Source organism: Lactuca virosa, chromosome 4, assembly GCF_052849685.1.
Source record: "Lactuca virosa cultivar CGN04683 chromosome 4, Lactuca_virosa_CGN04683_v6, whole genome shotgun sequence".
Lineage (NCBI taxonomy): Eukaryota > Viridiplantae > Streptophyta > Magnoliopsida > Asterales > Asteraceae > Lactuca > Lactuca virosa.
In genome coordinates, this window is record NC_136429.1 from 167,795,348 (window position 1) to 167,816,554 (window position 21,207).

Here is a 21,207-nt window from a genome sequence, read left to right on the forward strand (position 1 = left end):
CGGTTCCGGTTCCAATATTTTAGGAACCGCCGGTTCCGGTTCCGGTTCCACTAAAATTGGCCGGGTACCCGCTTATGCTCACCCCTAACTAAGGAGACGTGTTGCGAACTTCTTTTAATTTACTAGTTTATACCCGTGATAATCACGGTTATAAAATTAATTAAACTTTCATATTAAAAAATCAATATTATTAATCAGTTATTTTAAATAAATTATTACTTAAGACATATTTTTTAGGTATATAAAATTATAATCGTTGATTTAAATAAATACGTGAAATTATTCACCTTACAATTTGTATTAATTTAATTTAAATTTTTAGACTAATTTTGTTAATTTAATATAATTAGAGTGAAAATTTTAAAATTTGAAATTTAAAATGGAGAATCAATTAATAATTTAATGTAATTAGAATGAAAATTTTGAAATTTGAATTTTGAAATTGATAATTAATAGGTTGACAAGTTGAATGATATGTAACATACAATATTAATAAGGAGTTCTAATAGCATGACACTTGACAATAGGTGAATAAACTTATTCATTTATTAGAATAGAGATTATTCACTAATAATTTAATAAACTGGATCCCCAGTAAGAGTATAATTACTTAAATTTTTCATTGTGTGTAACCCAAAATGACTTTGTTATTAATAGTAATATTAACTATTGTGAATATGAACATTATTTCCAACAACTGAAATCATTATGGTTAATTTATTTTATTCACTTAATGTAATGTAGTTGTGTTGCTATTGAATGAAGTTGGTATTGGTATTAAATATGGTTGGTATTGTGGTATAATAGTTACGAATATCAAAAGTACAATGTTATTATCTAAACGACGACGACACATGATTTAATCATGTGAGAAAATCTCATTAATGATTGTCTCACGTAAGATGTCGCATGAGACAAACCTGAAGAAACTCATCATAAGGATTGAATGTGTACAAAAACAACAATGATTTATTTTGTAAAAAAAACAATAAATAAATAAATAATAAGGACTAAATGTGTTCAAACTAAGAACTCAACATGGATTAGTCTGTCATAAGGGTTGAATGTGTACAAAAACAATAAGTTAAAGTGTTTATTTTAAAAAAAAAAAAAAAAAACAAAAAAACAAAACAAACAAACAAAAAGGATTAAACATGTAGAAATGAGAAGTGCATTACCCTTTTAGATCGTTTTCGGTATTACTTATGTTTCCAAGTGATATTTTATGAGAATTTTGATTGAATTTTTTTTGTTTAATTGTTTAATGTAAATTAGATTTTACTAACAAGTGTTCACTTTTTTTTTACATTAGCGAAATTATAGTAATTTGATTACATAAAGAGCAATTATATCGTTGGAAATAAAAACATTTAAAACTTCTTTGAAGTTGAAGGTCGTTGTATGGAGTTATCAAGTTTTGGAACAAACTTCAATTATTATTTGTATTATTTGTTGATGTATTTTGAACATTGTAAATTGTTTCTCACGGCTCTCACTAAATTGGATTGTTGTGACATAATCATTATAAGAATTTTGTAAAACATGAATTTTTTACTTTGCATTTTTTTTTTCGAAGTTATACTTTGTTTGGATGTGTGTTATATTTTTATTTCCATACACGGAGAGCCAGTGATTTTACATTTTATATTGTGTTTCTAAATATTATATTGAGAACCAATGATTTTACATGCCATTTCTAAGTCTTACATTGAGAACCAATGATTTTGCATAGTGTTTAGAAGTCTAAGGCTTCGGTACATCATTCAAAATAAGAGATGAAGATAATCACGGCAGAGATGGTGAGAGATATGAATATGTATTCTGCGTAATGTTTTGTATATTGTAAAAGCCGCTTACTTTGCGATATGAATCATATTTTTTTGAATGGTGGTATGAATTGCATAACAACAAAATAAGGTTTTGCAATCCTTTTGCAAACTACTTTCAATTTTCTAAGTTTCTTTTTCTTGAAAACACCTACGAATGTTCAATTTTAGTTTTTAGGTTTAGCAGACATTTGTGAAATGTAGAAATTTCTGTTATATATACAACAATTTTGGAAATATAATCAAATATCTTCAACACATCTTTAAACTTGTTTTATTTTCAATCGGAAATAAAACTCGTGCAATGAGATATGTATAATATTCTTTTGTATTAACGGCTGTGGAAGAAAAATCAATGAAAATGGATATGTTTGCATTAAGCATGCAAAAATGTTTATTTCATATTTGTCTATTTTTTGTTGGCTAACTTTAAAATCCTACAATATATATGAGTAGAACAAAAATAAATATTTTTATCGACTTATCGTTATATCGTTCGGTCATTGTTCGAAGCGTTCATCACTTCATTGTGAAATTGAAAGTGAAACATCAAAAAGTTTGTCTTATACATGGTGTCAGGACCCATTTTTCAAGTGTATTACTAATTTCAGATAGACCTATTCGTAAGTCATCAATATTCTAATAAATGAATAGATTTATTTTCCTATTGACAAATGTCATTATATTAAAACTCCTCATTAATATTATATGTCTCATACAATTTGTCAACATATTAATTATCCATTTCAAATTTTAAATTTTCACCCTAATTACATCAAAATTTCAAATTTCAAATTTTAAATTTTTTCACTTTAATTTTATTAAATTAATAATTTTAGATTAAAAAATAAAATAAAATTTATATAGATTATAATGTGATATAACTTTACGTATTTATTTAAATCAACGATTACAATTTTATATAACTAAAAATAATATCTTTTAAGTGATAATTTATTTAAAATAATTGATTAATAATTTTGATTTTTTAATATGAAAGTTTAATTAATTTTATAACCGTGGTTCTCACGGGTTATAAACTAGTTATTATATATATATATATATATATATATATATATATATATATATATATATATATCTTAACTATCTTATTAAACATATTACACATTTCTTGAAATTTAAGAGGTACAATATCGACTACCTGATGTACAACTTATTATCCAATGCATTGCAGCTACTCATCGTTAATTAAACAATATTTTTTATTCCTAGACTTACATTACTCACAAAAACCCTAAATTAGTCGTCTTCATCGAGATACCCTAAATCATGTTACTAAGGTACCTAACAAACAACATCGTTAGAAATCTCCACGACGAATATCCAACCTTACATACCAAATTATAGCAAATCTGTCGAACTTTACCTGGTAAGTTTTTCCAATCTTTTTTCTATTTGACCTAATTCTCACTGTAAAGAGAGTTTGACTGAAAAATGCTTCAAATTTGTCATGTAAGAGGTCGTATTGAAATTAAACGTATGGATTTTGACCAAATTTGTGCATTATTTCATCTAAAACATGTATTGTTTACCAATTGCATTTCTTTAAACCCACAACTCGAATCCGGGAGTTTTCTCATTTTAGATTGCATCCGATTCCAAAATTTGATTACTTTTCACTGTAACTATTCATTAACCTATTTTGATTCCGATTTATGATTACAAGAATTTTACTGGTTCACAAGATCAAATTCTGATATTTTTACAACAACCTAATTTTTTGTTTCAGGTTACTCACATCGAATTCACATACAAATGTAGGTAAACTCTCTCTCTCTCTCTCTCTCTCTTTCTTTCTTTCTCTCTATCTCTCACTCTCTCTCTCTCCCTCTCTCTCTTAATTCCTCTCTTTTTATTGTTTAGAAAATTAGAATAGGAGGTTCACATTGAGTGGTCTCAGTGGGGAGGCTGTAATGGGTTACGATTTTTAGTGGTGGAGGATAGTGGTTGGTGGTGATTAAAACTGGATGTGCTGGTGGCGGTATAAGGCGGTTTTGGTGGTGGGTATCATGGCACCACCACTCTTCCGAAACAAGCCATAATTCCTAGTTCAAAGAATAAATGAACCAGGTATGTGTTTCCATTGAATTTTCCTCTCTTCATTTTTTATTTTGATTTTAAACACTATCTGGTATATATCATTTTTTATTGACCTTTTTCATACGGGTTTGGTGCCTTAAACTTGATATTTTACTCATGAAGAACTCTGATAATGTAAATGTCTATGACCTTTGTTTTACAGGTTTATCAGCCACCCATTTCTCATACATTAAGAACATAAAGGAAGGGCTTGTTGTATTTCTGTTCAGTAGTTACAGTGATCGAAAGCTTCATGGAGTATTTGAAGCTACAAGTCCTGGTTTAATGAACATCAATAGGTATGCATGGGTTGTTGATACAGAGGATTATGGATACACACATTATCCAACACAGGTATCATTTTCCCTTTTGTGTGAATGGCTCAACACATAGTGTCTGAATACATACATACTGATACTTAACTTATGTGATTGTATTTTAGGTCCGTGTTCATGTAAGACATGGTTGAATTGATTATCTCAGCGATCTGTTTCTACACGATCGTCTTATGTTTGCTTGGTGAACAGGTGAACTGTCGTTATTTTTCCTTTGAATTAAGATTTAAGACTTCTTTTTTTATATAGGCCCGTTACAGACCCAAATCTGATGGGTCGGGAGTCAGGACATGATTATTGTTTTGAAAAACTCATTTATAATGATTAAATTACTTAATTTCCCAAAAAAGAAACTTATTTAGTTCATGGCTAAACTGATATATCTGTTTTGGTTATAATTACTTGTAATGGTTGCAATTTCTGCTCATTTATGTAAAATACACAAGCTAAATGTTTGGAAAATTGAAACTAATGATATTGATGATGTTTTTGAAGGTTTATTTTTTTTATGAAAGAGGAAAGAGAGAAATATAGCAAAGTGAAAAGACGACAGGAATGGTATATTTTTCCTTTGGATCTTTGAAACTTGCATGTATATTTTTCTTAGTTTCTTAGATCCTCTTTCAAAAATAGACAATTTAACAAAATATAAAATCAATGTAGGAGAATAAGGTAAAAATAAAATTGAAAAAAGTCTTCATGGCCTAATTAATTATGATATTTGGTTGTTAAAAAAAGCTACATTTCCTTTATACCACTGGTTATTTTATTTTAGGTTCTTACAGTTGTACATTTTTAATTTGGATGTCAAAAGTTAGTAACTTAGTTTCAAAATAAGAATAAGAAATGCATTAGGGAATGGTTATCACCGCATTGATTTTATCCATGAATGGGTTGTTTTTTGCTTTTATATATGAAAGTAACTTTACCTTTTGTTTTAGTTAAGAAAGTCCATTGAGAATGTTTATCATTCGTGATTTATTTTGTTGTTTAATGTTAAACCTTGGTATACAGATCTGGTAATGGGAAAAGGTGAGGTTGAGGAGACAAAGAAAAGAAATTGCAAGGATGTGTCATATCATTCATGATCCATGGTAACTTATGCTCTTTTTGTTGTTTTCCTTTGACCATTTTGATAACACATTGGTTTATAATAAGTTGATTTTCAAGTTATCAGTGAAGTTGATTGGCAACCTTGGAGTGGGAAGCCAGCAACATGGTGATGTAAGTTTTAGGTTTTAAAAATAATCTGCTCTTTAGCTTATTTATACCCATTTTTGCTTGATGGTTTAAATAAGTGGGACAACAATTTGGGTGATGGTGACTTTGGATCAACAGTAAGTCTGCAGATTCAAATTTTCATTTCATCTAAATCTAATTAATTATACAATTTATAATTTATAGATGACTAGAGGTGCAAAAACTATTCAACAAGACTTGAAGAAGTAGTATGTTATTTTCTTCGACTATTCATACATCTATAACCCCATCCCCATTATGTGCATGCATTATTAGATTATTATTTCTTCATTTCTTTTCTGTTTTGTAGCTATCCGCTAAATGATGCTGTAGAAACCATTAATGAGATAGGAGCTATCCGAAGAGTCATATGAGGAACAAGTGGAATCTTGTATGTATTATTACTCAACTTTCATTCTAATTATTAATGTTTTTTTTAGTTAATCATTTACAAGTCGTCTTACCTCTGTTTATTGATTGTTGAAAAGGATACGACATATTTTGCAAAGAAGTGTATACTGAACAACCAATTAGGCATTACTACTACACCATTCCAATCATACATTACTACTACACCATTACAAGATGTACGTATATTTGTTTCACTTGCTTTTGATGTTCTCTACTAAAGTATTGCACTTTCAAATAACCAATGGATAAAATGTGGGAATGAAAATAAATTCAATATGAAAATTAGAAACTTGATCTTGGATTTGTTTTGTAGGTTGAAATCGACTTACTTCATATGTTATTGGATTTGTTATAAGCTTGGTTTTAGCTCTGTTGTTTCAAAACAAATACAATCATACATCAGTGTATCCAATTTTTCTTTATTACAAGTGGTTACAAAAGATGTTTTCATATTGAAGTATATTATATAAATTGATTGAAAAACAATTTTATTAGTCTAAAATATTATTAAAAAAATATGCTTGAAACATCTTTTGTAAATGTTTATTATAATAAAAATTATATATTCACCGACAACGTTTTTTATTAGTATGTATCACAATAGTTGTTGGAATGTTGTATTTTAGATTTTATATCAGAAATAAGGTTTTTTATTAGTATTTAAAACAATTAGATTATCTACTAAAAAATGAATACTTAGAACTACATTTCTAAACTATTATAAGTTCGTATACGACACAAATTTCTCACCAATGTGAATATGAATTTATCATTATTTATGTATATTGAATGTTATCGTATATAAATTGTTGCGACCCTTAAATGGATCTCTTTAATATTATTATCTTAATCCACACTTTAAAATTGAAATATGGTTATAGACAAAAAAAAAATAATCCAATTATTCAACTTAGTATTAGATGTAGAGTTCATAATTCTTTGAAGCTAAGCTGATCGCATTTCCAAAATTTGCAAGTTAGTTTGTGTCGATGCACTAAAATTATAAAAGGAAGGGCTTTCAAAATACCTTGCACACTAAAATTTATATCCTTATTTATTACAAGGGTTACAACCATTATTTTAACATGGCTGATCTCAGGTCTGTTAAAATTAACACCTTAGTTGTTATATTTTTGAAAATGAGAATTTTTCCCTTACCCGACCTTATCCATTGGGCTGTTAAAAATAACAGCAGATACCACTAAACCATCGATTGATTTCATTTATGGCATAGTGGTGTCAAAGAAGAAATGTACAATGAATATCACCGAATGGTTTCATAACAATATAATGATGCAAAAGAAGAAGATAATGACTATCAAAGTACATCGCAAATTCAACTGTTAACGTTGTTGATTTTATTTAAGTCGCTAAAGGGAGGATGTTTGGATAACTATTATGATTCAAATCAGTATATAAATTTATTCTAGAACCAATAATTCTTGTAGTTTGATTGTTTGGATGGTTTATTTTCTTTTTCTAATCGTGTAAGTTTATACATTTGAACTAATTGCCTCAAGAATTAATTTTCTGAAGAAATTATTCACACTCGTCGCTTGGCGCGGGTAAACGGCTAGTATATATATATATATATATATATATATATATATATATATATATATATATATTATACCTTAATATACATATTTGATCAAAGGCTGAAAATTAAGAGGTACAAGCCTTTATTGCTTCATGTACAATAACTTTATGCTTTGAAATCTAATCCGGTCAACATTGAGTATACAAGGATAAGTACGAATTCGGTCAACATGCATGAAACAGTCAAAACCTAATTGTTAGGAAATTATAGAAAACGTGACAATAAATTGTGGATCAACAAGTTTATCCATTGAAATTATTTGTTCTATTGAAAAAGTCAAGGAACTCTTATCTCCCCTCTTATTAAGCAGTTGTTTTGACTTGGTTCATTCATTTATCTCGGAATTTCCTCATATGTTGCAGTTTCTGTTCATTTGGTTCATATAAACTTGAAGAGACATTCTAATAGAAGTTCCCTTGAATCCCTCATCACATTGATCTATCATGGGTCTCTCCAGAAACCCTAGCCGTCGATCTTTACCACCATTGAAACCTTAGACGTCACTCTGCCTCCTTTCGCCTCAAACCACCACAGTCGGGCATGCTTCACCTTCTCTGCCACCTACATACTTTTCTCAAATTAACCTTAACCACGAACAGTCTGATCACCAACGTAGACACTCTGCCTCTTTCCGTCTATCATCGCCACCCAGATACATCGTCGACAACCTTCAACCGTCCACAACCTAGAAAAAAGAGCGAGGAAGCTCCCCGTATCTTCATTTTCACGTCTCTTCGTTTCGCTCTCCTGTTAAAGTGAAGAAGCCCTAAGTTTCAGTTAAATCTGCCTCCTACTGGGTAAGCAAAAAAATACAGTGGTGAATATAAAACATTTGCCCTTTGTGCCCCCAAATTAATGTCTCTATTTCTTTTCATCTCCCGCTTCCAACGTCCCCCTCTACTTCATCCTCCGGTCGATCCGGCCAATCCAACTTCCTCCACCGAACGCCAATGTCCGGCGACTTCAACTGCCTACGTCCGTCGACTTCTATGGCCACCGCAGGTAGCAGCGCCGTCGATCAGAGCAGCTTCACCGACCATAACAGAGTCGTCGACCATCGACTTCTTCCTATCTTGTTCCATCGATTTAGGTTAATTATCTAGATCTAAATTGTTTGCTTTTTGTGTTTGACATATCTATTTGTATCTGTTCAGTACTATATTAGGGATTTGATTACAACTTGTATGGCGATGTTGTGCTTAGGTTTGCTGAATGGATTTCGAATTTTGTGTTTTTGAGATTGGTGTTGTGGTTGTTAATTTCGTCATTTTTGTGTCGAATCCCAACTTGGTTGGTTATGTTCAAAGTATTTTTCTATTCTAACTAAAGGGAAAAATTGATTCTTTCTGTATTATGTAGGTTGCTTTCTTATGCCTCCAGATTTTTGTACGACTTTGATGTGATCTGTTAGTTGGGAAATTGAAGCCTATAGTATTGTGTCTTATTGCTCATATACCCACGAAGTTTTATATCATTGTTTCATGTAATAATTAAAATGGAGTTTTAGCATATATGGAATCCTTTATGTTTTTGTTTCATCTTTACAATTATTGTTGTTTATAAACCTTGTAATTATTGTTGTTCAATCTAGATTTTGCATGATATTTTGTATATTTTTTTATAACTAATCATCAATTTTATTTAAAGATATTTTATCAAACAAACAAATACATTTTAATCGGCACAAAACATAATACAAGGGTAAAATAATCATTTTCAGCAGTCAGTAAACTCAGTCAGATGTCTAATCAAACAACATAGTTTCAATCAGAGATAGATATAGTCAGAGCTTCAGACTCAGTCACTTTCTGACCCAGTCAGATTCTGACCCAGTCAGGTCTTACCCAATCAATAACTATCAAACAACCCCTAACTTGTTTCCATATTATAAAAGAGAAATTGTCAGAAAAGTCTCAATATTTTCAAGAACATTATACTTTAGCCCAAAGATTTTTTTTGAACATAAACTGATAAAAGTCTCGATTATTTCATTTTGGCTCAAGTTTACAAAAAAATCAATTTTTTAAACATGAAATGACATATTATCGTGTTTTTACAAATAATCGAGACTTTTATGTTAAACAAAAATATTGAGAGTAAAGTATAACTTTCTTGAAAATATTGAGAATTTTTTGACAATTTTCCATTATAAAATAACTAAACCCACAAATTTTTTTTTTCTTTTAAGGATGGTTTTGGGTTTGAGTGTTCTAGGACTATCTAAAGAATTCACAAAATGAATAGCTGGAGTTAAAAATTTTAACCGTAAACTTAGGCATTTAATATTCATAAATCCATTTAACTAACGTGATTTTCTAATATGTGCCCTAAGGGCACATATAAGAAGCATTAATTGATGGTATATATTACCATAATTAATTATAAAATACATTAATTATAAGAAATATTACCATAATTAAATATGAAATGCATTAATAATCTCAATAATAAATGTATTTTGAATTTAATTATGGTAATATATATCACCGATTAATATTTCTAGCATATATTAGGAAATCCAATGGGTTAAAATATTTGATTTAAATTCCTTTTTCTTTTGGTGTCTGTTAGCGTGTGTTGCTGCACATAGTACAACGTAGAAGGTTTTTGTTACATAAATCAGTATACTTTTTTCTTTCTATTTTTTGCTTCGACCCATCCGATCGCTCCACGTTGCGCACAAGTGAGTGAGACGAGATTCATTCAGGTATGCCATTCTTAAATCGCAGAATTAGGGTTCTACATTTCAGTTTAAAAGTCATTCGGTCGATGAATCTATAATTCACGTCAAACATATGTTTCTATACATTTCATAACGAGGGCAATTCTCTAATGACTACTTCTGATATGGTTATTTCCAAACCATAGTTGATCTCGTCATTAATTTTATGCGTGCTTTCTTCTTTTCAGACATAGTTGCATAATCACACATTTTGCAATTTCCGATTCTATCCTGATTTGATACAGAGGGAACAATGACCACCATTTTCATAAATTTCCTAAAATAACCACACATTTTGCAAAAATCCCTTTAGTTTTGCGAAATTACTTTATGATCATTCCAAGGAATTTGGACTACTTTTGAGAAAATTCCTTTTGCAGAATTAATGTAATGAGAATGGGGTAAGGGGTAGATTGCATATATTTACGTTACAAATTACTCGCAGAATAGATTACCTGATGCATCCATCTCCAGAAACAAGTAAAAAAAGAGCAATTGAAGAGCTTAGCGACTCTCAGGATGACCATCATCCAACCACCATTACTCGACAAAGAAGAGGGAACCGTGGCAATATGGTAAATCAAGCTAAGAAGTTGAACTCTGATAAAGTTCATAGTTACCTAGAGTAAGCTAAACCTTTTATTTTTATTTATGTATATAATTTTCAATAACCAATAGTATTTACTTTCATTAAGTTTTTTAATTAAACATAACAAACAACAATCATTAGAATGGCTCATTCCATTCCCTCAAGCGAACCAAACATGATAATGGAATGGAATGTAATGGTCCATTCCATTCCATCATACTAAACAAACCCTTAATTTTACGTGTTTTTGTATATCATGTAGGAATTTATGGCTCAGCATTCCAGAGGATAAAAAGAGTTCATTCACACATCTTGATCCATTGTGGTATACTTTGTACTCTAGTGACTCCAACAAAGAAAAGGTGTTGAACTGGATCAAGAAAAAGGACATATTTTCTAGAAAATATGTGGTTTTTCCCATTGTTCAGTGGTGAGTAATTCCTAAAATACATCAATTTAGCATATTTTCTTATGTTTTTTTTTATTGGAAAGTGAATGTGATTTTGTTAGGGGTCATTGGAGTGTGTTGATATTTTGTCACTTTGGTGAAAGTTTAGGATCAAAATTCAAAACTCCATGCATTTTATTGCTGGATTCACTAGCAAAAGCTGATCATTCCAAGCAACTGGAACCTGTAGTAAGAAAGTAATGTTTGATTTTTGTAATTTTGTCTTTTTATATTTCTAGGGTTTGTTTGGTTCATTAATTATGGTGGAATTGGAATCCGAGATTCCATTCCATTCATGACAGATTGCTGACTTTGGCCATGTCAGATTTGTTTCTGATATCTACAGGAATTTAGAGAGGACAGAGGATAAAAAATTGTTGCGTAAAATGCCATTTTTAGTTCCTAAGGTGACTTGATAGAATTTCTTGATTTTTTTTTTAATTTGATTTATTGAATGATAATATTGAAACAAAGAGTTTTGAATTATCAGGTTCCACAGCAGAGAGATAATCAGGAATGTGGTTTTTTTGCTCTTTATTATATAAAGCTTTTTGTTGAGAATGCTCCTGAAAGTTTTAGCATATCAAATGGGTATCCTTATTTTGTAAGTTCCTTTTGCCACATTTCTTTTCTTTTACACAATGATTTGAGTCTTTACTTGAATAATACATAAAGGGTATGTTTGGTATATATGATGGAATGGAATCACAAATGAATGGAATGAGGCATTACATTCTATGATCATGTTTGGTTGGCTTGTAGAATGGAAATTAGTTTTCACAAAATTACTTTTATTACAACTTTTGTTTTACAAATTTTTTTACATATTTGTTTTTCTGCATGTAAGGTTGTGAAAAACATGTAAAAGCTACTTTTTTACATATTCGTTTTTATGCATGTTTTGTAAGATTTTTTCTTTTTTAAGAAATTAGTTTTTTTTTTTTTTTTACAAATTCGTTTTCTAATTATTTTGCATATTCATTTTCATGTATGTAAGGCTGTAAAAATTCATTTTTTTACATATTTGTAAAAAAACTGAAGTTGTAGAAAAAATTAAGGCAAAAAGTTGTAAAAAGTATTTTTATTAAAAAAAAAAAAACTATTTTTGTACAACCGAATTTATAGAAAAACTAAGTTGTAAAAAAACAAAAGTTCTAATATACATTTGAATGAAGCAACTAATAATCTTTTGAGTGATTGATTTTGATTTTAGATTTGTTTCGTTTGTATGTTTATGTGTTTGTAGATGAAGAAAGACTGGTTTAGTTCCGAAGGTTTGGATGGGTTTTGCAAAACTCTTGATTCTTCTCACGAATAGCATTCATTAACTTGCGACTTCTAATTATTTATGTAAATAAACAAAAAGCAGTTGTATTTTTGTTTTTCTGTTAAAACCTCAAAGACTAACATGACTTGAGCTGGTTGCAACTATTGAAACTGGTTTTATAGTTGGACTATTTCTACGTGTATAGAGACATTTTTTTTTTGACTTTTCTATGAAAAAAAGAGATGTATCAAATTTGAGCATGTTTGTCTTCATTGATGAAGGAATGAAGAATAAATTCAGTATTTGATTTCCCTTGATTGAAGGAAATTTCAGTGTTTGAAAATGAAAAACCAAATCCCCTAATATGCAAAAAGTATTGATTTAACAAGTAACCTCAGTATTTGATGTTTAACATACAAAAATGCAGTGGTTTTGGAAAAAAAAAACAAAGGGTTTTCTAAATTATGAGTATGTTTGACATACAAGGTAAAATAATTTTATAATGTAACCATATTGACATGCAAGATCAAAGATTAAAGTTGACCTGTCATTATTTTTTCTCTAAAAGTACATGAAAAATTAGAAACAAAACACTAATTAATTAAGACAAATCTTCATAAATAGTCCATGTGGTTTTCTAGAATATCAAGTTAAGTCCTTAATTTTTTTTTGGTCTGATGAATGGTCCATGTGGTTTAAAAACTTTTTACAGATAGTCATTAAGGCTTTGAGCAACAAAGATATAAAAAAAAAAAAATCATAGTCTTGAAGCTTTGTTCTTGCCATTTTGAACCAAAATTAGCATAAATTTGTTTTGAACAAGTGCGAACTGAAACTTTGCAAGAAAAAACATTGTGATTAGAAAGTATCGGATGCACATAATAGTGAAAGCAATAGGCACGTAACATATATAAACCTAAATCACCAGATCTTCACCAAACTTACAATTATTTGATGGTAAAATCACTCAAAACAATACGAATTTAATATAATCAAGAACAAAGATCGAAAGAAGGTTTGCCTGGTTTGTTGACTTCTTCAAGCTAACTTCGTCAAGCACTCAAGTCACTAAACACTCGATCTAATTTGGGTTGGTGCTTTCTTCGATTCGAGGTGAAGTAGCGATCACGAAGAAAAAATTATGTGCGTACGTCAGTCGTTAAGGCGAACGTGAAGAATTTTGTGGGTTTCTTTCGTATGCCAGTTCAAGCAAAAGGCATGTAAACGAGCTAGGGCTTTCTTTTACGTTTGATAGTGGGGGAGATTTGGGAGCCAGTTGAAAACAAATAAAATGTAGACAAATCTTCATAAATGGTCAATGTAGTTTGTAAAGACAAATTTACCATCACATGCACTGCACATGTTATGACTTAACAGACCAAAACTAACAGTGTTAACCAAAATGACTATCTGTAAAAAGTTTTTAAACCACATGGACCCCCCATAAGACAAAAGAAAAATTAGAAACTCAAGTTGATTGTCTGAAAAACCATAGGAACCGTTTTTGAAGATTTGTTATTAATTAATTATGAAGATAGTCTTAAAAGTTTAAACTCCTCAAACACTAGGGGTTTATTGTAATTTTATTTTTCCAAGGCCTCCGTAGAAATGACATTTTTGCTCCTATTTATCTCTGCTATAAATTAGAGTAGGGTTTCACTTCAAGTCTTCATCTCAGCCGACTGCCGAACTTACGAACAAGGTTGCTATCGTATCTCTCAGAAGAAGGTATGACTGATGAATTAGTGTTCTCTAATTCCTTCTGTTTAATTGATTTCTGATCATATGAAATCTGCATCTGTAGACTTTCAAAACCAGCGCAAACTGTTTCTTTAGTTTCTTATATATATATATATATATATATATATATATATATATATATATATATATATATATATACTTGCGGATCTGTACGCTCGTCATGATTTTTAATTCTAGTTAGTGTGTATAGTCATATTGAGTTCTAACGATGGTTAGGGTTTCGAAAAAGTTGCGTAATTGATATTAAGTTGCAATCCACCAAGTATTCTTGTGTTACTCTTATGTCCTGATTCGACAGTTTTGATTTTTGATCTTATTCTTAAGATCCGAGTTCATTTAGGTTACGAAGTTAACAGGGCTAATAATGTCTTCAATGTATTAAAACATTAGAGAAACTTGTTTAGAGACATGATTGTTGGCATCCAATTGCAAATATGAACTAGGATTTGATACAAATACACCGATATGAAATTTTGTTCACATTTCTTATTAGATTGCATATATTTACCTTACGAATTATTACTTGCAGAAGAGAATACTCGATCATCCAGAAATGGCACCTACATTCTATGTTGGTTCAGAAGCTGGTCTCAAGAAGCTCGATGAGTACCTCTTAACCCGTAGTTACATCACTGGGTGAGTCAAAATTACCATCTGAAAAGCACCTGATTGATTCTTCATTGTCTCAATGAGATTACTTCTCACCATTGTTATCACAGGTACCAAGCTTCAAAGGATGATCTCACTGTTCATGCTGCTTTCACAAAACAACCATCATCCCAATATGTCAATGTATCTCGTTGGTTCAACCACATTGATGCACTTCTAAGAATCTCGTAAGTTCCTAAAATCTCAATCCTCATTTTTTTCACACTTCATTCAGAATCTTTACACATCACACTTCTTTCCAGTGGTGTTTCTGCTGAAGGAAGTGGCGTTACTGTTGAGGGATCTGCTTCTTTCCCTGAAGAAGCCATTGCAACCCCTCCTGTTAATGGAACAAAGGTAAGTTTCACATAAATCCTCCATAAATTGCTTAATGATTATACATTTGGTTTTGTTGATTTATTCATTTTTTGTATTACATTTATTAGGCTGCAGTTGATGAAGATGAAGACAGTGATGTGGATCTTTTTGGTGAGGAAACCGAAGAGGAAAAGAAAGCTGCTGAAGAACGTGCAGCAAAAGCAAAAGCATCTGGAAAGAAGAAAGAATGTGAGTTCAAGATACTTTGTGCTCTCATTTTAATCTTTAATTTTACCATTTAATTGTTTTACTGACTTTGTTTTTTGTTTATAATATATGATTATTAGCTGGAAAGTCTTCAGTTTTGATGGATGTAAAGCCATGGGATGATGAAACTGACATGAAGAAGCTTGAAGAGGCTGTGAGAAGTGTTCATTTGGATGGCTTGCTTTGGGGTGCATGTATGTTATTCATCTTTTCTTTTTTAATAAAATGGGAAAATGATAGATGATTAATTATATGATTTTGGGAATATTTTTTGTAATGATTGCAGCAAAGCTTGTTCCAGTTGGGTATGGAATCAAGAAGCTTCAGATCATGATGACTATTGTTGATGATTTGGTGTCTGTTGATACACTTATTGAAGAAAGGCTTTGTGAAGAGCCCATTAATGAGTATGTTCAGAGCTGTGATATTGTTGCCTTCAACAAGATCTGTAAGTTCATTGTTTTAATCAAATATCAAATACTGTTTGAAGTTATATGATTGATTAATTTGCTAATGTGACTGGTTTTGTGATTGCAGAGATGTGAGCTCATGGTTTATGATTTTCTTTGATCTATCAAATGGAAAACCATCTATCGGTTTTATCTTTCCAATTTTGATTTTGTTTAGTGACTATGGATTTATGTTGGAAGACTCATTGATTCTGAGAAAAAAATGAAGTTTTTATTGGATTTGTCCTTATTGTTGAATTATAGTATCAAATCTCAAAAAGGTATTGTGAACATATTTAAATGGGTTATTCTATTGATACAACCCACTACTAAATCAGAAGATTAATTAAGTAGGAACAAATGAACATTTGATCAACTGACTGATTTTGACATAAAATGTTAAGACTATTGATGTTAAGAGGGTGTTTGGGATTTCATCTAAAATCTCCTTTTTAACTTATTGACTTTTTGAAAAGTCAATAAGTTAAAAAAAAAAGTGTTTAGATATTTAATAAGGATTTTTAAAATAACTTTTGGTTTAGCCTTTGAAAAGGAGTTTTGAAGAAGTTATAATTTGTGACTTTTTGGAATGACTTATGACTTATTAGAATAAAAAACAAGCAAAAGTCAATAAGTTAGCCAAATACTTTTTAACTTATTGACTTTTGTCACTAAAAAGTTAAACCAAATACTTTTTTAAAATCTCTTTTTCCCTCAATAAGTCTTTTTACATAAAAGTCTTTTTTAACTTCAAAATGAAATCCCAAACACCCTCTAAGTTGTTAACAATAAACGTTTTTTCGATTGTTTTCCTGAAATGGTTTTTAGTCATTACTAAGGTTAAACTTATGTTTTTGAAAGAAAATATTCATTTTCAAATGTTATGAGATTATTTTTGAAAGTTATGAGATTCTAACTCAAAACCCTGACTTTTAGCTCCGTCATGAATAAACCAAGATTGAAATTACATTAATATAAAAAAAGATGACCAAATTTTTCTACAAAAATGCATATCATTTACTTATACCGTTTAAACCTTTAGACAAGTACGAATACTAGGTTTAAATGAACAACATATAACTAAAATATCCAAATAAATGGCCGGTTTTGTTGAAAACTTAATAATATGATCATGAATCTATAGATAAAACAAGATTTCAATGGAAAAATAATACGAAAATTCAGTAATCTAATTACATTTTAATGTCTACTTGAAGAAAATAACCAAAAAAAACTTAATTTTATAAAAAATAACCACTTGATCTAAAACGGGCAATCCAAAAAACCATTTTTTCTGACAAAAAAAAACATTTGGGGCAGATTTTCGGACCAACATTTCGGATTTCGGACTAAAATTTTGGATTTCTGAATAAAATAAAATAAAATAAACTTTGGAATTTCAAGAACAAGTCTGAAATCCGATGAACAATTCCGGAATTTTGAGAAAAAAAAAAACCATGCATAAAATTTACAAAAAGGTAAAAAAACATAGTGATGTGACCCATTTAATCTTCTTTAAAACATTTTAGTGTATAAAATTAGACATTTTATTGAAAAATGATGACATTAAAGACTTTGAAATGTAACATTCAAAATCCCAAAAAATATAAAAAGATTTATTTGAAAAAAAACTCTGGAATATTAAACAATACTCCGGAATGAAAACATTCCGGGAAAAGAGATTACTTTTCAAATTTTGAAAAAAAATATTATTTTTTTTTTGAAAAATTCATTTATAATAGTTAAATTATTTAATTTCCAAAATAATATATACATCTCACATAATAACATAAATATAGTAATTCAAAGCTACAAAGATTAATGATTACTGCTTCAATGATGCAAAAGTCAAGTATATAGAGATTTAGCCACATACGGTGGGTAAATTACTACAATCAATGATGTAAAAGTGAGTAAATCGTACCACAACTAACTCAAAAATATCAAATAAGATGTCTTCTAACCCAAAATTAGTCCAAGAAGAGAGAGTTCTCACAAGATAAGTTAGGAACCGATTAAAACCTAATTTCCCTTTAAGTATTTAAATGTCTTAATTTTCAAATCTGTTTGCATGGTTATACAATCCAAAATAGATGACATTTTGTATTGTGCATGACCATGCATGTTGAGTTTCTTTCTCATGTCTTTTTATCTTCTTTAAAACATCTTCCTTTTTATTTCTTTTTTCAATAATCCAAGCTTTTTATCCATTTTTCCTCAAGTCCAACCTTTCGATCCTGAATCCTGCAAATTGAACCATGAAACCGAACTAAATGACACCACAAATATAAGCCTCTAATCCAAAGATGCTCTGCAAATATGATTATGTACACGGGGTGTGTGGGATTACTTTTTAAGGTTAAAAATCTTTTTTGTAAAAAGACTTTTTAACTACTGATTTTTTCTAAAAGAAATTTTTTAAAATGTGTTTGTATTTGTTTTTAGGGTAAAAGACAACTTTTCAGTTAAAAAGTCTCAAAAGATACAAAAAGATAGGATTTTATGACTTTTGAAAAACCAACCTTTCATTCTACACAAAAAATTATTTTAAAAGATCTTTTTCATTAGCCAAACATCTTTTGGTATTTTTTGACTTTTTGAAAAAGTTAAAAGTCGTTTTAAAAGCAATAGCTTGAAATAATGTTAAATAATTGAAGTGATCAAAGTTGCAAAATAATGTTACTTGAGGAGTAAAAAATGTAATTATATAGTCTACTCACTAGAATAAAATGAGGATTGGTTTTTATAAGTCGCTGCTAGTCCTTCTTTTGAGTACGTCTCAACTCTCCTGTTGATATCTGCTTTTCCCCGGCTAGATTTCCGAACTTCACCGGAGCCGGTGTGTGAGCGTGGCAGTGAGGTCGACAAGGAATAAACAATATGCCGAAGAGGACGACTCACACATACTCGAGCGAGGATGCAGCGCCAGATGGACCAGATTCCGATCTCTTCGTCTATTACTGCAAGCATTGTAGTTCTCACGTCCTCATTACCGGTGAACCTCTCTCTTTCTCTTATGTAAAATTTATGTATCTTAGTTTGTAATCCTATTATTTGTATATTGTTCTCTGCAAATTCCTTTGTGCATATTGTCAATTTGATTGAAACAACACAATTCGAAAAGGAAACCCTAATTAACTTGAAGCGAACCAAAAACTGTTTCTTTTCGGCGAAAGTTATACTGGAAAATTCGAAAATCATAGGCTTCTTGTCTTAGCTTACTTCAAATTACATTCCGACTCCTTTTTTTTTCTCTGTTTTAGACCTAGTTCTGAATATGATCTTCTTATGCAAATCCAAACTTCATATCCATTTTCCGCATTGCTTCACCATTTCTCTCTACAATTTTCCCATACTAAAGTAAGATTGTAGATACGCAATTGCAGAAGATGCCCAAACGAAAAACCGACAAAGCATATGCTTTGGACAAGAAAAAGCATCTTACACGATTGAACATAAATGAAGCCGGCAAAATTCTCCTAAAGAGGTAAGCTTTTTACACTTCTTTGGTACTTGTGAAAACGTAAACATATCTTAATTTATTAGCAACTAATACTGAATTTCTTATAGGGGTGAAGGGAAATTAGAAAAGCAATTTCGCATGAACTGTATAGGTTGTGGACTCTTTGTTTGCTATCGTTCTGAAGAAGACTTGGAATCTGCCTCTTTCATTTATGTTGTTGATGGTGCACTTAGTACAGTTGCTGCAGAAACTAATCCCCAGGTAATTGTAATTGTAATTTCCATGGCTTTTGCAATAAAACTCACAAGATGATAACCTTATAAGCGATTAGGACCTGTATAAATGCTCAATTTAGGGTTTTTTTTTTTAATAATATTTATATTGTTTTATGTTACAGGATGCACCTGTGCCACCTTGCATTTCTCAGTTAGAAGGAGGACTTGTCCAGGTGGCAATTGAAGTGGAGGACAGAGCACAACGCTCAGCAATCACAAGTAAATCTATATTTTTGACAAAATTGGTTTGTGTTATAAATTTATAATAATAATACATGTTATTTTGAGTTTATTTTTGTTTTTAATTTTTTGGTAGGAGTGAACGCTGATGATGTTAGAGTTACTGTGGCTGCACCTGCAGCACGTGGGGAAGCTAACAATGAACTTTTAGAATTTATGGGGAAGGTTTGTTTACTTTTTATATTTTTTTTTATTTTATTATTTAATATTTGAGTTTTTTGAGCTGTGTAGGTGAAGAATATCATATATGTGATATGTGATTTTGTTGTGTTGGTTTAGGTGTTAGGTTTGAGACTAAGTCAGATGACACTTCAGAGAGGGTGGAATAGCAAGTCTAAGCTTCTTGTGGTGAGTTGAATAAACTGTTTGTCAAAATTTTGTTACCTTATTTTGAATTTTGTTTTTTAGTGTTTTATGGTATAAAAAAGGCAGCATCTAAATTTGATTGACATTATTGGGGAACAGGTGGAAGATTTGACAGGTAGACAGGTATATGAGAAACTGCTTGAAGCTGTGCAGCCTTGAATTTGGTGTGATCTTTATGTGTAATTGGTTCATGTCAAATATGTGTGACATTTTTTGGCAAAGGACTTGTTGATTTTTTGAGTACTAAGAATCTGAATGAGTTGGATTTGGATTTACAATCATACACAATCATCTTTGTATTTGATTACTTTTTGATGGATATGCTTCACTTCATAGAATGGGCCATAAGGATTGTTGTATTTTGGGTTAGATTCAATTTGGGCCATAAGGATTGTTGTATTTTGGGTTAGATTCAATTTGTACTTGTTGCATTTTTGTCATATATATAATAAAAAAAAAATGTAGTTGTAAGACTAAGAAGGTGTTTGGGATTTCATTTTGAAGTTAAAAAAGACTTTTATCTAAAAGAATTTATTGACTTATCAATGTGGAAAATGAGATTTTAAAAAAGTGTTTGGATTAGCTTTTTAGTGACAAAAGTCAATATGTTACAAAAATGTTTGGTTAACTTATTAAGTTTTGTTTGGTTTTTATTCTAATAAGTTATAAGTCATTTCAAGATTTGTAACTTCTTCAAAACTCATTTTCAAATGCTAAACCAAAAGTTATTTTAAAAGTCCTTATTAAGTATTCAAACATTTTTTTTAACTTATTGATTTTTCAAGAAGTCAATAAATTAAAAAGGAGTTTTTAGATGAAATTCCAAACATTAGAGATAGTATGTGCAACAAACAAATAAAAGTGGAATAAGAAGGAAAATGAA

At 30.1% G+C, this 21,207-nt stretch overlaps 3 protein-coding genes across 7 annotated transcripts; all 3 read left to right on the top strand.

Moving 5' to 3' along the window:
• The first annotated feature begins 10,096 nt into the window (after positions 1-10,096).
• LOC145168599 (putative ubiquitin-like-specific protease 2A) lies at positions 10,097-12,797 on the top strand. 4 transcript variants are annotated; one of them, XM_079087373.1, is made up of 7 exons: positions 10,097-10,218; positions 10,679-10,858; positions 11,085-11,252; positions 11,333-11,467; positions 11,596-11,677; positions 11,761-11,874; positions 12,517-12,797. In XM_079087373.1, exons 2-7 carry the CDS (start codon positions 10,692-10,694, stop codon positions 12,586-12,588), a joined length of 738 nt encoding a protein of 245 aa, XP_078943499.1. In that variant the 5' UTR covers positions 10,097-10,218; positions 10,679-10,691; the 3' UTR covers positions 12,589-12,797. The 4 variants fall into 4 exon arrangements, with proteins under 4 accessions (XP_078943499.1, XP_078943501.1, XP_078943502.1 ...); XM_079087375.1 differs by having other exon boundaries at positions 11,617-11,677; XM_079087376.1 differs by having other exon boundaries at positions 11,375-11,467.
• A 1,337-nt stretch (positions 12,798-14,134) lies between these two features.
• Positions 14,135-16,222, top strand: LOC145107698 (elongation factor 1-delta-like). Its single transcript, XM_079044638.1, has 8 exons — positions 14,135-14,265; positions 14,828-14,934; positions 15,018-15,134; positions 15,210-15,303; positions 15,393-15,513; positions 15,612-15,725; positions 15,818-15,979; positions 16,069-16,222. Coding segments are annotated over exons 2-8 (693 nt in total). The 5' UTR covers positions 14,135-14,265; positions 14,828-14,851; the 3' UTR covers positions 16,071-16,222.
• A 2,500-nt stretch (positions 16,223-18,722) lies between these two features.
• Positions 18,723-20,733, top strand: LOC145107699 (UPF0235 protein At5g63440). 2 transcript variants are annotated; one of them, XM_079044639.1, is made up of 7 exons: positions 18,723-18,975; positions 19,353-19,467; positions 19,551-19,704; positions 19,841-19,937; positions 20,035-20,123; positions 20,238-20,306; positions 20,424-20,733. In XM_079044639.1, exons 1-7 carry the CDS (start codon positions 18,861-18,863, stop codon positions 20,481-20,483), a joined length of 699 nt encoding a protein of 232 aa, XP_078900765.1. In that variant the 5' UTR covers positions 18,723-18,860; the 3' UTR covers positions 20,484-20,733. The 2 variants fall into 2 exon arrangements, with proteins under 2 accessions (XP_078900765.1, XP_078900766.1); XM_079044640.1 differs by having other exon boundaries at positions 18,729-18,975; positions 19,367-19,467.
• The last annotated feature ends 474 nt before the right edge of the window (positions 20,734-21,207 follow it).